The sequence below is a fragment of the Aythya marila genome, assembly GCF_965140915.1.
Source record: "Aythya marila genome assembly, chromosome: 15".
NCBI classification, from domain to species: domain Eukaryota; kingdom Metazoa; phylum Chordata; class Aves; order Anseriformes; family Anatidae; genus Aythya; species Aythya marila.
Genome location: NC_139056.1, coordinates 13,102,453 through 13,116,025, shown reverse-complemented (window position 1 = coordinate 13,116,025; position 13,573 = coordinate 13,102,453). Strand labels below are relative to the sequence as shown.

At 48.9% G+C, this 13,573-nt stretch overlaps 1 protein-coding gene across 1 annotated transcript; it reads right to left on the bottom strand.

Moving 5' to 3' along the window:
* Window positions 1–324: 324 nt before the first annotated feature.
* On the bottom strand, window positions 325–10,131 carry AMZ1 (archaelysin family metallopeptidase 1). The gene is made up of 6 exons (XM_082772926.1): window positions 8,493–10,131; window positions 7,419–7,586; window positions 6,422–6,550; window positions 5,926–6,089; window positions 4,491–4,667; window positions 325–1,004 (listed from the first exon to the last, which is right to left on the bottom strand). Exons 1-6 carry the CDS (start codon window positions 8,794–8,796, stop codon window positions 435–437), a joined length of 1,512 nt encoding a protein of 503 aa, XP_082629052.1. The 5' UTR covers window positions 8,797–10,131; the 3' UTR covers window positions 325–434.
* Window positions 10,132–13,573: the final 3,442 nt, after the last annotated feature.

Here is a 13,573-nt window from a genome sequence, read left to right as displayed (position 1 = left end):
TAGCCCTGCGTCAGACAGAAATGCTAAGTAGGAGAGCTCTGTGTATGGGAAGAGAGCTGCCCTGGTTAATTTGCATCTGTTTGTTCAGATGGCCCAAGCTTCTGTGTGAATGTGTTTAGTGTTTAGCATAGACCTCTTCCCAGCTGACTTCAGACCAAATGAAATACAGCATGAAAATAAAGTGCCTACATAGGACTTGACAGGAATTTAGAGTCGTGCTAGAGCTTAGACCAGCACAGGAAAAACCCTTACCAAAGAACTGATCATGTCAAAATGATGTTAGCAATCTCAGAAAAAGAAACACCTTTTATTCCTGGGGGGAGTTCCTGTTTCCCTCTGACAGCAACAACTCGTGGTGAGACAGCTCAGGAGCAGGACAGTAATGCAACCAAAGCCCTGGGAGCAGAGCTGGCCCATCCCAAGGCAGACCCTCGCTAGTTCTCCTCCCACCGCCAGCGATGAGGGGACGATTCCCCTTTGGACAGTTTTCTGGAACTCAGTTTCCTCCGCAAGGAGGAAAATTTGTCTCCGAGAACTTTCCGCAGCCCGGTGTTGTCCCTAGCAAAGGGCAGGTCCTTCTTCATCACAGGCAGCTGTCCCGTGAACATCTCCCACTTGGCCAGCGCGTCCACGGCCTTGTCCACCTGAGCCAGCTCCTCCTCGGAGACGTTCCTCTCCAGGGCGGCGATGCAGGTCTCCAGCCACAGCTCGTAATCCTTAACGATATCTGTGGCCTTGGCGGGCCCGGCGAGCTGGGGCTGGCTGTGTGCCTCGGCCAGCGAGCCCGACTGCTCGTCCTGCTCCAGCTCCTGGCCGATGGACAAGGCCTGGCTACACGTGTCCGGCGTGAGCGGCTCCGACAAGGAGGTCACCGCCTCTGAGTCGTTCTCACAGCACATCCCGGAGTCCGAGCTGACCGCGGGGACGTCCTCCGATGCTGACAGGTCCGCCGACTCTTGCCTCGGCCACGTGGACAGCACGGTCTGCGTCCAGGCGTAGAGCTTCTGCGATGAGAAGGGAAAAGGTGGCGTTTTAGAGAACGAGAGAAAACAGGTAAGCCTTACCTAATGTTTTTGGGGAAACCTAGCTGTCTTGGGATGCTGTGGTGCTCCCTGCCAGGAGCAGGGGCTTTCTCTTGTCTTCCTGCAGTCTGGCCATGGCAGAGCCGGCCCCATCAGATGTGGGCTGAATCTGCCATGTTATTGAAGATACTTGAGAAAAATGGCACAAATTCTCTCCCCCGTTTCTGCACATGATTTCCACTAGAGCCAAACCCGCGCATCCCTAGAGGAAGCTGTGTCACCACAAAAGCTCCTGAGATAGCGGGGAAGAATTTTGTTTCATGGTGTGGTTGGCTCCGGTGGCAATGTGTGTTGTATTCCCAAGAATAGCTCCTCGCCTCTCGGGCTGAAGCGCACAAGTTGGAAGGCCGGGCTCCAGGAAAGAATTAATGAAAGGAAAATGTCTGAGACAATTTCCTTTTTAAATATTAAACGCTACAATGTGGCATATAGCGGGTTGCTTCTGGCACATTTATTCCTTGTGCTCTGGGGGGATGAATCACTACTCCAGTCATCACTGGATAAAAGGTGATCTCCCCGTCTGCCTTGTTGGCATTTTTTGTTTGTTTTTCAGCTTTTTCACGCCCTCGTGGCCTATTTCCTCAGCCTTCCTCTCTGCAGCTCCCAGCTGGTACATTTGCAAAGCACTGCACTTGCCTTGGAAAAGGCAGGGGTGAAAGGCACAGGGCATTAACTTGGGTTGTGGCCCCAGTGCACTGGTCGCTGTGCTGGGTCCATGCACACAGCAGTGAACCCAGTGCTGTCATGTTTGAGAAGTGGGCATGAAATTTGCAGTGCTACAGAGCTGTCGTCTGTAGGAGCATCCCCCCTCTCCCTTCCCCCTCTCCTCCTCTATTGCTCTCTCTTCAGGCAAGTGACAGAAAAGATAAAGAGCTCAAATTGAGTGGGTGGGAGAAATCGGCCCTGCTTCTTGCTTCAGTCTGTGCATGGAGCCTCGGGGAAGAATTTCATACAAGAGTAAAATGGACCCTTTCAGCTAAGTTAGTCTGCCCTGCCCCCTCCCTCTGGGGCAAGTCAAAATGCAAAGGGACAACTTTTCTCCTGCCTCATCCCACCTCCAGCAGCCCCTCCATCCCTCTGGGCTTAAAAAACAAAGAATGCACCAGAAGCTTCAGCAGGAGCCAGACTGGGGAAGGGGACAGTGGGGCTGTTTGGAAGCTGCCAACAGCCCGTGATTCTGTGTCCCTTTCAACTCCCAAGACTGAGAATCTGGGAAAGAATCACAACTGCTACTTAGCACAATTCCCCAGAAGAGGAAACGAAACTGCTGAGACGAGGATGTTCACAGAGAACATCTGGATTATTATTAATGGAAGGAATAATTGACTCGAGATCACTACCAAAACCCAGAAATCTTTCCTGTTTCTCGCTCTTGGGTGGCTTATTGCCTCACAGATGTGAAGGGTCTGTAGGGCTGCAGTCTTTTTTTTTTCTTTTTTCTTTTTTTTTTTTTAGTGTTCGCAGATATAACTGGAACGGGGCACCTTCTTTACAGTCTTAGTTTACCTGCAAGCAAGAGCACGTGAAGTCACTAGGACTGAAATCTGTGATCTGACACTTCAGGGGACTCCAGTGGGGAGGCAGTGGAAATTTTTTAAGCCCCTGTGCCACGTCAGGGCCACCATGCCCCATCCGCAGGGTGGTCACACTGAGCCTGGGAGCAGATTTAAGCCATGCTAATGCAGCCCGTGGAGAACAAACAACAGTACTCTAGGGCACGGGTCTCTGCAGCGTTAGCTAGACTCAAAATATTATCCTTGCCCTTAGCCAAGCTCCAGTCCTCAAATATTCATGATTTAGCTTTGCTAAACCAGTATTTGTACCCTAACTAGTGAACTTGCAAAGGCTGCAGAAACTGTGGTTAACACCAGGGTGAGGATACAGCTGTCCTGTGCTGCTAAGCCAGACTCTAAGGGCAGCTCGAGCACTGGTGAGTCGTGTGTTCTGGTTTCTTTTGTTTTTCAGCGTGGCCGTTGCAATCACTGCATTCTGGTACAGGCCCTACGTGCAGAACGGCCCGGGAGGCTGCAGAAGCAGCAGGTGGAAATGTTGGTTGTGCTGGGGAAGCGCAGTGAGAATTGGGTTGCTTTCAATTTTCAAGACAATTCATCGCAGAATGAGCAGCTGCGATGACAAAATGGAGTATGTTTCTGAGTGCAGCTCAGATAAATAAATTGAAGGGCTCATCCTCCTACATAAGGACTGGTTTCCTGTCCCACGTGCTCTTCTGCCTGTAATCTTGTCTCAGTCACAGACGTTCGCAGCACTACCTGCTCCTGGGGAGAAACGGCTTCATGTCTGGCATTTCCTGTATTTATTGGGAACGTCTGGGGCTGCTCTGCGGCAGGTGGGGATTCTTGCTCGTGCTCCAGAGGGAGATGTGACTTCACCCTTGTACTTGGCTGGCCACGACCTCCCAAAATATTCTTTGCAAGTAACTGTCATCTGATCTGATATTGTCTTCAAGTGCTCTGTGCTCTCTTCGCAGAGAGTTGCTTAACTCCTGGCTTCATCTCTGACGTTCCTATCTCCTCTCTCAAGGCAGCAGCAAAGCCTCTCGCAGAGCTTATCACAAGTGTCTCCTACAGGCGTGTACTATATCTCACTGAGCTTCCACTCTCAGGGAAGCAGATGTGATGGTTGGCAAGTGAGGCCTTTCTTCAGCTTTGTGTCTGCTGCTGCCAGGGGATGTTGAGCCAATTACAGTATTTACCGCAGGTGTAAAGGAAAAGCATTTCTAGAAGGGCTTAATGCAGACAGCAGTTCTCTTCTAGAAAGCAGTAGCTGGATGGTGACAGGCCAGGCATTTAAATAAACCAGAGCATGTTCCCCTGGTGTTCTGGGCGATCTGGGCAGCTCTCAGGCAGAAGCAAGCACCAGACGGGTCTAACACTGCACAGACACACGGGCGAGCAGCAAAACTACGCAAGCGTATTTTCCCCCGCATGCTTTGACATGCTTCTGTGCATCTGATTGCGAGCTGAATGAAACTAGAGGCGTCCCCGTTCTCATTCTGCACGCATCTCGTTACAAATATAACACACAGACTTTAAAACAGGCGGCCGTGGAAAATCCTGTCTCTGAACATGATGCTTGTCAGACAGGAATAATAAGCAAGAAGATAGGGTACGGAATGAGAATGGGGAGATTATTTATATTCCACTAGCCGTTTGGCTGCCGAATCCAGCTTTTTAGACGACAGAGGCAGAAAACCCCTTCGAGAGCTATGGGAGTGTTAGCACTGCGTGTGGTGGCGTCCATGTGTGGTGTTAGCAGATCGGTGGGCTCCGAAACTTGCCCTGAGAGCAGCATCTGCATTTAACATGCTGCTGTAGTGCATTTAGCACTGTGGTTTGGGGTCAGCAGCCTGGCAGCTGCTGGGGAAGGGCCGGGGGCTCTGTCGCTCACCCTGTAGCGCTCGACCAGCTTGAAGCCCACGACGTACTGCAGCTTGCGCAGGCAGATGGGGCAGGGCTCCAGCGGCCGCAGCAGGGCCTCGTCCAGGCTCAGCGCGCCCTGCATGATGCACTGCAGCCAGCGGCACGTCCCCAGGCCCATCAGGTGGCAGATCTCGTGGCAAGTCACCTGGCAGGAAGGCAAAAATCAGAGCAGCAAGCGGTTATTCCTGCTTCCTTGTCCCTTCCTTTCCTGTCACTGCTCTGGCAGTCTAACCAGCTCGGCGTGGCCATCCTCCAGCCTTGGCTTTTCCAAGGGGAACACAGCTCCCTGCTTCCCAGGTACCCAGCATCCTGATTTGGGGGGGAGGAGAAAGAGGGGATGTATATTTTGGAAGCAGCTCTGGGAAGACCCCATAGGTAGTGTTTCAGGCAGTGCTGATGAAGCTCTCTTCCCCAAAAGGTGGTTGATTTGTTTCCTTTTGTTTTTTAAAGGAGAAAATCAGTCCCAGCGGGGTCAGAAAAGAGCAGCACAGTCCATGTGAGAAACCTGTAAGAAATTATTGGCAATAACAGATCTGGGTCCTTTCAAAGCACAATGTCTGTGCCAAAGCAAAAGCTAAGCTGGAGTCAGCTGGCCAAGCGTGATTGCCTGGGGAACTGGCAGCTGCAGGATGGCCGAGGATGGAAGGTTCTCCTCCTCCCATTGCCACCTCATTCCCTTTGAAATTCTACAGGAAGAGACCCCAGACTAGAATATCCTGAGCAAACACAAGGCGAGGCAGAGAGAAATGGCACTGAAGGCATTGGTGCGGGTGTTTGGCGTGGGCCAGCACTGCAAGAAATGCTAGCAGCAGCACTGGGCGTAGGGTGAGGGGTGAGAGCACTCATGAAGATGATGTGCTGGAGACGGATGGGACTTAAGGCATATAAATATACGTGCAAACTTGTCTAATATTTTTTTCTCATCTGTCCACTTAAATAGGTTGGACAAGTGTTAGTGCCTGGTCCTCTTCCCTGATGGATGCCTGTGTCTGAGGAAGATGCACCTGCCCAGCTAACCACTAGCTGACACGGAACACCATTAGATATCCAAATTAATCTCCAAATACTTCATCAGCTAACAGGTCCTACTGCCTGCACATCTCCTGACTCAGATGTCCCAAGCAGGAGGCTGGGAGCTGGGCAGTTGTCCCAGTGCTGCTGTGCCGTAAGTCCTGTCACCTCTCCATGCAGCTGACGCTGCAGTTTGCTCCAGTGGCAAGGGGAGTAAGGGAGATCTGCGCAGTGCACTGAGATACAGACTGCATAGGACTGTGTAAATGCATGGACCAGTACAGGAGCAGAATCTCAGGCTTAAATGGGCTGACAGGTGGATTATGCCCAGGTCTGAAGTATTAAACCCCACACTGCAAGAAATACGGGGTGCAGGAATGTGCCAGTCCTACCTTACAGCACTGGACCATCTCCTGGGCACTGAACGGCACGGTCCGGTCTCTGCTTTCCTTGCTGACTTGGCCTAACCGTTCCTTCTGCACCAGCGGGTTCAAGCTGCTACAGCTACCGTGGGGGAAATCCCCGGAAAATCTGGCAAAGCTGCAGACTCCCACTTCTGTAAAGAGAGGCGCATGTAAGCTTGTGACTGTCTCTCAGCTTAGGCAGCACAAGAAGAAAGCTGTGATAGCGCAGTCCAGTTTAGCAGTGTGGTGAGCCACGCTTCCAAGGTCTGCAGCGCCTCGGTTACCTTTGCCTGAAATAGCAGCCCTGGATCAGGAGCCCTGAGATCCCAGTTTTAAATTGGGAAAAAGCAGTTCCTCTCATCGAGGAGTGGAAACAAAAAATAAGGATAAGATTTGGTTAGTCTGGTCTCCCAGGGAAGGCTTTTTGGTACAGTGCTGCCTTATTCACACCCTGTGCTAGGAGATCATTGGACACCAATCCCACCTTGTCCTGGCAGGAATTTGCTGAAGGTGAAGCTCCAGGTCTCACATGGGTAAAGGTCCAAGAGAGTGAGTCCAAGGACACACAGAGCATCCATGGGCTTGTTGTTCTTCAGGAAGTTCAGGATCCCATCTGGACAAACACAAGAGAGATGGTCATTAAAACAAAGCATCCTTGGAAAGCATGCAAGAGCCAGAATTCCTCCCGCTAATGGGAAGGAGCACGTAATCCAAGCTGCAGCGAGGCAGAGCTGCTGGACCAAGTGTCTCGGATGGAGAATCGCAGCTGTGCAGCCTGGCCTCTCAAATCAGAGCACAAGCAGACCTGACTTTTCAAGTGGTGCTGAGCACAGCGTTAAGGCTAAGCAGACCCCAGGGCAGAGGTGCAGATGAATTCTGCACCGCCCCATGGAAATGAGCACGTGGAACTACCAAAACTCCCCCAGGGGTGTTTCAGAGCTGTGCTGGAGCAGCCCCATGGCCATGGCATGGGGGCCAGGACAGGCACAGGCTGCCCCTGCTACCTGCAAGCAGCTCGCTCCAGATGGGTGTTTGTGCAGCTCGAGTTTGGCAGCTGGTGGACCCATTGCCCTGGGGAGCTGTGTGACACTTGAACCCTGATTTCCGAACATGAAAGTCTGCTGAATTCCCCACCTGCACCACCCAGGCCACGGATTTACTTTGGCTCTGGGCAGGAGGTGGAAGAACTCAGCCCGCATGAGATCTACAGTGCCTTCCCCCAGAGCTGATCCGAGCGGGATCTAAACGAAACAGTGCTGAAAAACACAAACAGCAGAGGAAAATGTGATGAAAGTCACTTTGTTTTTTATTCCTGTTTCCAGCCTCAGAGTTCTGGCTTTTCCATGGGAACAGGATTTCTCCCTTTTCACTCCCTTCCTCGTCCCCTCCCTGCGCAGGCAATGAAGGGATATCGCAGGCATTTCCTATTTTCCATGGTGCCAGCACGCCAGGCTGGTGCCAGGACGCTGCCAGGTCCTTACCTGCGTGAAGCTGCACCCTGTCTGAGTCCTGGCTGTGGCGGTAGCAGCAGTGGATGGAAGAGATGGGAATGGAGGGAAGGCACTTGACACGGAGCCCCAGGAAGAAGGACTCAACGCAGCTCTGCAGGGAATCCAGCAGCGACAGCCCGGCGGGCCCTTCGATCAGGTCTGAGAAGAGAAGCCATGGTGTCAGTGCTCTGACAGGGTTTTGTGGGGCTGGTCACAGCAACTGGGCACAAGGCAGGCTCGTTGTGAAGGTAATTGCTTACTCTGGGATGTGGCAGTTACCTCCAAGTGGCTGGCCAGGTATGGAGGAGATGGGGGCTCTTTCAGAGGTCACCCTGAGACCTGGTGGTGTCTATCACAGCAAAGCAGATGTGCTCAGAAGGTTATCTCTGAGATAAGCAGCCCAGAAGGATTAGCCTGGGGACAGGGAGCTGTTTGTTTTTTATTAACTGGCAGGGATGGAGTTCCAGAAATGCTGTTTTATCCAGCGTTGTCTTATATATATATGCATATTTGTGCATACATATATTTGCAGCAAGTCTCACCCAAGGGCACACATGGTGCCGTGTCCAGAGAAGAGCTACGAAGCTGGTGAAGGGCCTGGAACACAAGTCCTTTGAGGAGCAGCTGAGGGAACTGGGGTTATTTAGTCTTTCAGGGGAGACCTTACTGCTCTCTACAACTAGGGGAGGTTCAGGTTGGAAACGAGGAGACATTGCTTCTCAGAAAGGCATTGGGATGGGTTGCCCAGGGAGGTGGTGGGGTCACCATCCCTGGGGGTGTTCAAGGAAAGGTTGGGCCTGGTGATTAGGGACATGGGTTAGTGGGTGACATTGGTGGCAGGGGGATGGTTGGATCAGATGATCTTGGAGGGCTTTTCCAACCCTAATGATTTTATGATTCTGTGGAGTCATCACGACTTGTGACTCTGGACTCGGGGCATAGCAGAGCCTTTGGTACTACCGACTGAACTTCCCATCCACAGGTTAGTCCTTGGAAGAGGCTGATGGGTTAGTAGCGTTTGGCACCACCTCCCTCCCATGCTTTACCAGGGGACACCCGCATTACCTATAGGCTGCAGGTAAATGTGCTTCCGACAGAAGCTCTGCTTCCTCTGCAGCATGGCGTGATAGAAGGTTTCAAAGTCCTCGGGGGCATCGGGGTGGCTGAGGAGCCAGTCAAAAGCCGTCCGGATGAGCAGCGTGCAGAAGAGCGTTCTCTGCGGGTTGTAGGCTTCGGAGAGGAACAGCTTCTCCGCCCTGGAGAAAGCTTTGGCATAGAGCTCCTGCAGGGCTGGGTTGGTCGAGATCAGCGCATCCTTCAGAGCCCGGGGCCCGAAGCTGAATTCCTGAGCATGTTTGCACTGCAGCATTGCGGAGAGGCCCGCAGGCTGCGGCACTGCCTGCAGGAGCAGAGGCAACCATCAGCACCAGGGACCTGTGAGCCTCCTCCAGCTTTGCTCTCGGAGCCGTTTGCCCCAGGCTCCCAGCTGTAAGGCTTGGCTGGGAGCTCGTAAATGCTCAGTGCTGGCCAGGAGCCCTGTGCGTTTACGTGAGCGCAGCTGTGACAGGGTGCTCTACATCTGCGTGCCTCTGGTTTATGGACAGCATACCAGTAGATGGTGCTCAAGAATGCATAGCCCCGTTATTGCTACCACATGTCTGGATTAAATCAGGTGGTTTGATTTTTTTTATTTTTTGGTGCTCCATCCCAAAGTCCCGATAATGTGGTAAATATCTGTGGTGTGTATCTGGCTGTGCTAGCCCTCGTTGTTGAAAGGTGGTGCTCCTCTTTGCTTAGGGCTCTCAAATGCCACAGTAGGAAAAGAGAAGAGGTAGGTCTTGGTCTTTTTTTAATCTATTAGAAGCCTGAACTCCTGATTTACCAGGCACCAGTAATAGCAGCTGTTCCTGTTGACAATTTCCTCTAACAACTTTCAATCCTGGCTCCTAGGCACTGACCCAGGGCACCTGCCTAAGGAATTTTGCCCAGCCTGATCCACAGGTGGGATGTGCTGCATGAGCCTTGTGCAGCTGCTCTGCCTCTCTAGTGAGATCTGTGTGGGCCCCCTGCCATTGTGTCACCTCACAAACAGCTCATGTCAGATGTGTGACATCAAGAATGCTAAACAAGGCAGCGATATTGAAGTGGTAAATAAAGAGCAAATGAAAGCCTACAGCAGAAGGAAATCAAGTCATAGCATCTGGGAAATATCCTCTCCATGGTCTTTTCTAAGGCCAGCAGCAGGAGTCAGGCACCTATTTCCTGTTGCAATTTAGGCAGCAATGGAAATCCCAGTGGGCATCTCAATGGAAAGAAAAAGAGGAACCAATATGCTAACCCTATGGCTGTTCTACATCTTGATTTTACTGAAAATGTGTGTGTGCGCCAAGTAGAACTCAAGTATTTTGCAGCAGTGCTTTGGGCAAAGCTCCCTGCCACAGGTAAGAGCTCCACCTGTGTAGAGCAGAATGAAAATATACAGGTGTATATGCACAAAAGCACAGAGTTTCTAGGAAGAAATATTATCTTCTATTAGGCAAGTTAATACTAGTTTAGAAGAAACCAGGTGAGCTTTCTGGGTGGATAAGCCCATGTATCAGCTGCTGACCATCAGTGTTGTAACAGCATTATGCAATCACAGGAGAGAGGATAAAAGAAGGTGAAATATTTTTACAAGGAACTGGTTAAGTCTGTAATTTAAGTAGCTCTACAGCCCAGCTCTGTCAGGTAAGTGCTAGTCAGTGGCCCCTGAGGACAGCAACACAACAGTGAATTCAATATTTAACGAAGAGCACCAACACAAGCCAAATTCTTTCCTCAATTACACAGAGATGGCTCTGGTCATTTCACCGTAAGAGAAAAGTGGCAAACCATAAAAATTAATATTGAATTTCTTTACATCTAACCCTTGGGAAGATATTTGTATGTATAAGCAGTCCTTAGAAAAGACTCTTTTTGTAAGATCTCTTTTGGAGCTAAGGGTATATCGCACAGGCAATGGCGCAGGTAAGCAGTTTGCTTTTATTTTTGCAAGCTTTGTGTTTTGCTAGCATTAAAGCCTGACGGCAGACAGCACAGTGGGATTTGAAGTAGTACAAGGGTCCTAATCCAAGGGAAGTTTAGAAATAAAGTCTGGGATGCTTTCTCAGCAACCTCTTCTTATTGCCCCCAACATGTCCGTGTTGCTTCTGCAGGATTTTTACTAGTAGCAACAAGAGTACACGTGAGGTTGTTTTGTGCTTTGTCACCAGTATCTCTACACTTCTGATTTGCTTCCAAATTTGAGAGTGTGAAGGGAGATTCTAACCCCAGAAAGTCATCAGAAGTTTTGCCTGGGGCTTTAGTAGTGCCAAGATTTCACTTGTTCTGTGCAAGCTTTAAATACCAGCATCATTTTTTTTGGTCATATACAGAACTTACACTAGGAAACTATTCACAATGTTAAAATCACTGAGGATGTGTGAGCCACTTGGGAGCCTGTTGCTCTGAAGGAAATCAAACAGAGGCTTTGTGCTTGGTCCAGGTTACAAGTGGTCTTGTCAAAGATCACTGAGAAGCAGGAGCTGCTTTCATCAGCTCTTCCTGGTGAACAAGTGGGTATGCAGGGGGAGGAGTTGGTTAGAGAATGAAGGGAATTTTTTTCTTCTTTTCTTTTCTAAATGGGAAGTAGCAAAGAGTGAATGTATGCAACAACGAATACAATGAGCACACAGTCTTTGAGCATGTGTTCCCTCCGGCTCTCTCATAAAATATAGTGTGTGCCCAAAGATATGGAACATACGTTGTTTCCCAAGGCTTCCTAAATGGGGATATTCAGCCTGCATCAGACACTCCCAGCTATGAGCATGGGCATTTTGTGAGCATCCAACATGCCTAAGGATGTCCGTGATTATGCTTTGATGGTTTGAAAGCTGAAGGGCAGGAATTCTCTTGCAATGTACAGTCTGGAGCAGCGTGTGCCTCCTCCCTCTGGGCACTCTGCTTTTGCTCCCAACAGAACAGCGGCAACACATTGTAATGGCCACATCTGACACCATTACTTCTCTTTAACAAGGTTTTTGAAAATACTTCACTGGGAAAAAAAAATCAGCACTTTGGAAAAAAAACTATGGACATCTTTAGCAGCTTGAAAGAAAAGAAACTGGTTTACAACATTAACTGTAGTAGATTGTATTACATCAAGCGCAAATACTTGGGTATTTCATTAACTGAAGTAGTGTGAAAGGGCTTTGTAATTTTCATCTCTTGTGTCAAGGATGCCTTGTATTACCCCTTGATGCAGTGCTTCAGGAGGCAATGGAATTTTAGCTTAGGTGGGCTTTTTTTTCTCCTTGGTTTTTAGGATGTTAAGGTGGTGATGACGGAGTGGAAGTACCAGTGCATCTATATGCACTTCAGGTATGGAGGAAGAAGACATTACATCTTCAAAGCAAAAAGCAACTAATTTGACCTCTTAGCCAATGCCAAGCCCTAGAACTTGATTCGCAAGTCCTGAGGAGGAGAAAGCAATTCTTATTATTTAAAAGGCCATTAACTTGTAGTTGCACTTGAAGAAATCCTTTAAGCAAAATTATAACAATTTAAAGATCTGCTGCAAGTGGAGGCACACACTGTGTCCACTCTATCATTCTCTACTTTTCCCATCAGAAAAAAAAAAAAATAAAAAAAAAAAATCCTACTTCCAATCTGAATTTTATTATTCCTACTTGCAGCCATTTGCCACTGTCACATTTTTTCCACATTTAGGAGCACCCCGTTACTGGGTCACAGGGAGGAGCGATGCACGTCTACGTAGCAGGAAACATGAGACTACACCCTGTTGGCACCCTGCAGGGTCCCTAACAGGGCAAGAAGGAGCCAACCTCTGCCAGGAATCCTAAACTAAACCAGGCTCATTGGGACCACACAGACAGCACGCACAGGTGCTGTGCTGCACCACGCCAGCCTTGGTGCGAGAGTGATAATTCTGCATCTGGAGGCTGGCTAGCCCTAGTCCCATCAGCTCACCAGTACATGTGGCTTTTGGTAACTTGGGGAGGTTTCAGGTCAGATGGGCATATTCCCCAAATCTTTTCACTGTTGAATGTGGAGAGTTTTTTAATGGTGGGTGTTTGCACAAGAAATGCCTCACAAATCCAGTCTTAACACAGCTGTGCAGCCAATATATTCCCTTTGTTACACTAACCTGTAAATACTTTTTATGTGCAATTCAGGTTACTCATAAATTATTCCCTTTACAAATCAGGCATCTATAAATTATTCTCTGTAATTGAAAATTACCTATGAATTATTCCTTTTGTTATCCACATATATGTCATTTATTCTCTATTATATTGACATTGTTTTCTTGGATAGATAAGCGTGGGGCTGACACCAACAGTGTAATTCTCAAAAGCCAAGGCAGCACCATACAGTGCGGGATAGTCCAACAAAGTAGAAATGGACTTGTGTGTGGAGAGTCTGTGTTACATAGTCCAGAAAAGGGCCTCCCGTACCAAATGGATTTTTGGGCTATTTTAAGAAATTTCATCCTAACATTGTAAAGATTGTATTTTATATTTATTTGTTTATAAAAAGAAATATATATGTTATACATGGATAAAAATTGGTCATTCTAATGTCATTTATTTTCTAATAAAAGTAAGTGTAAGTCATTTCTGTCTGCAGGCTGTGCTTATCCTGTTTTCTTCCCCTCGGCTCTTGGATAGTATTTAGAGATAGACTCATTTAACTGGGCTCTTCGGATGTCAGAGGGACATTAGCAGAGTCTGTTAAAACTGATTAATTGCTTAAGTTAGGTGCTGTACTGTAAACAAGCAGTGGTAGTGCAGAAAATTCATAGCCAGTCAACAGCAGTGTAAAGCCCAGAGCAAGCAGAACAAGCGTTAGCTAATTATCAACACATGCCCTAGTTGCTTAATAGCTCTTTTCTTGAGATTTGCAATTGGTATCTGCTACTGCTACTCCGGGAGCACTCTCTCCTTCCCCTGTATAACACAGATGACAGCCTGAAAGCAATTTTATCAGTTTGCTGATATGTAATAGAAAGAGATTTTTCCTGAACACTCAGTGGGTGACAAAGTCTGATGCAAGGGGACACAGAGAAGACACGGAGGTGTGTGAGCTTGTAACCCCAGCGCAAATAA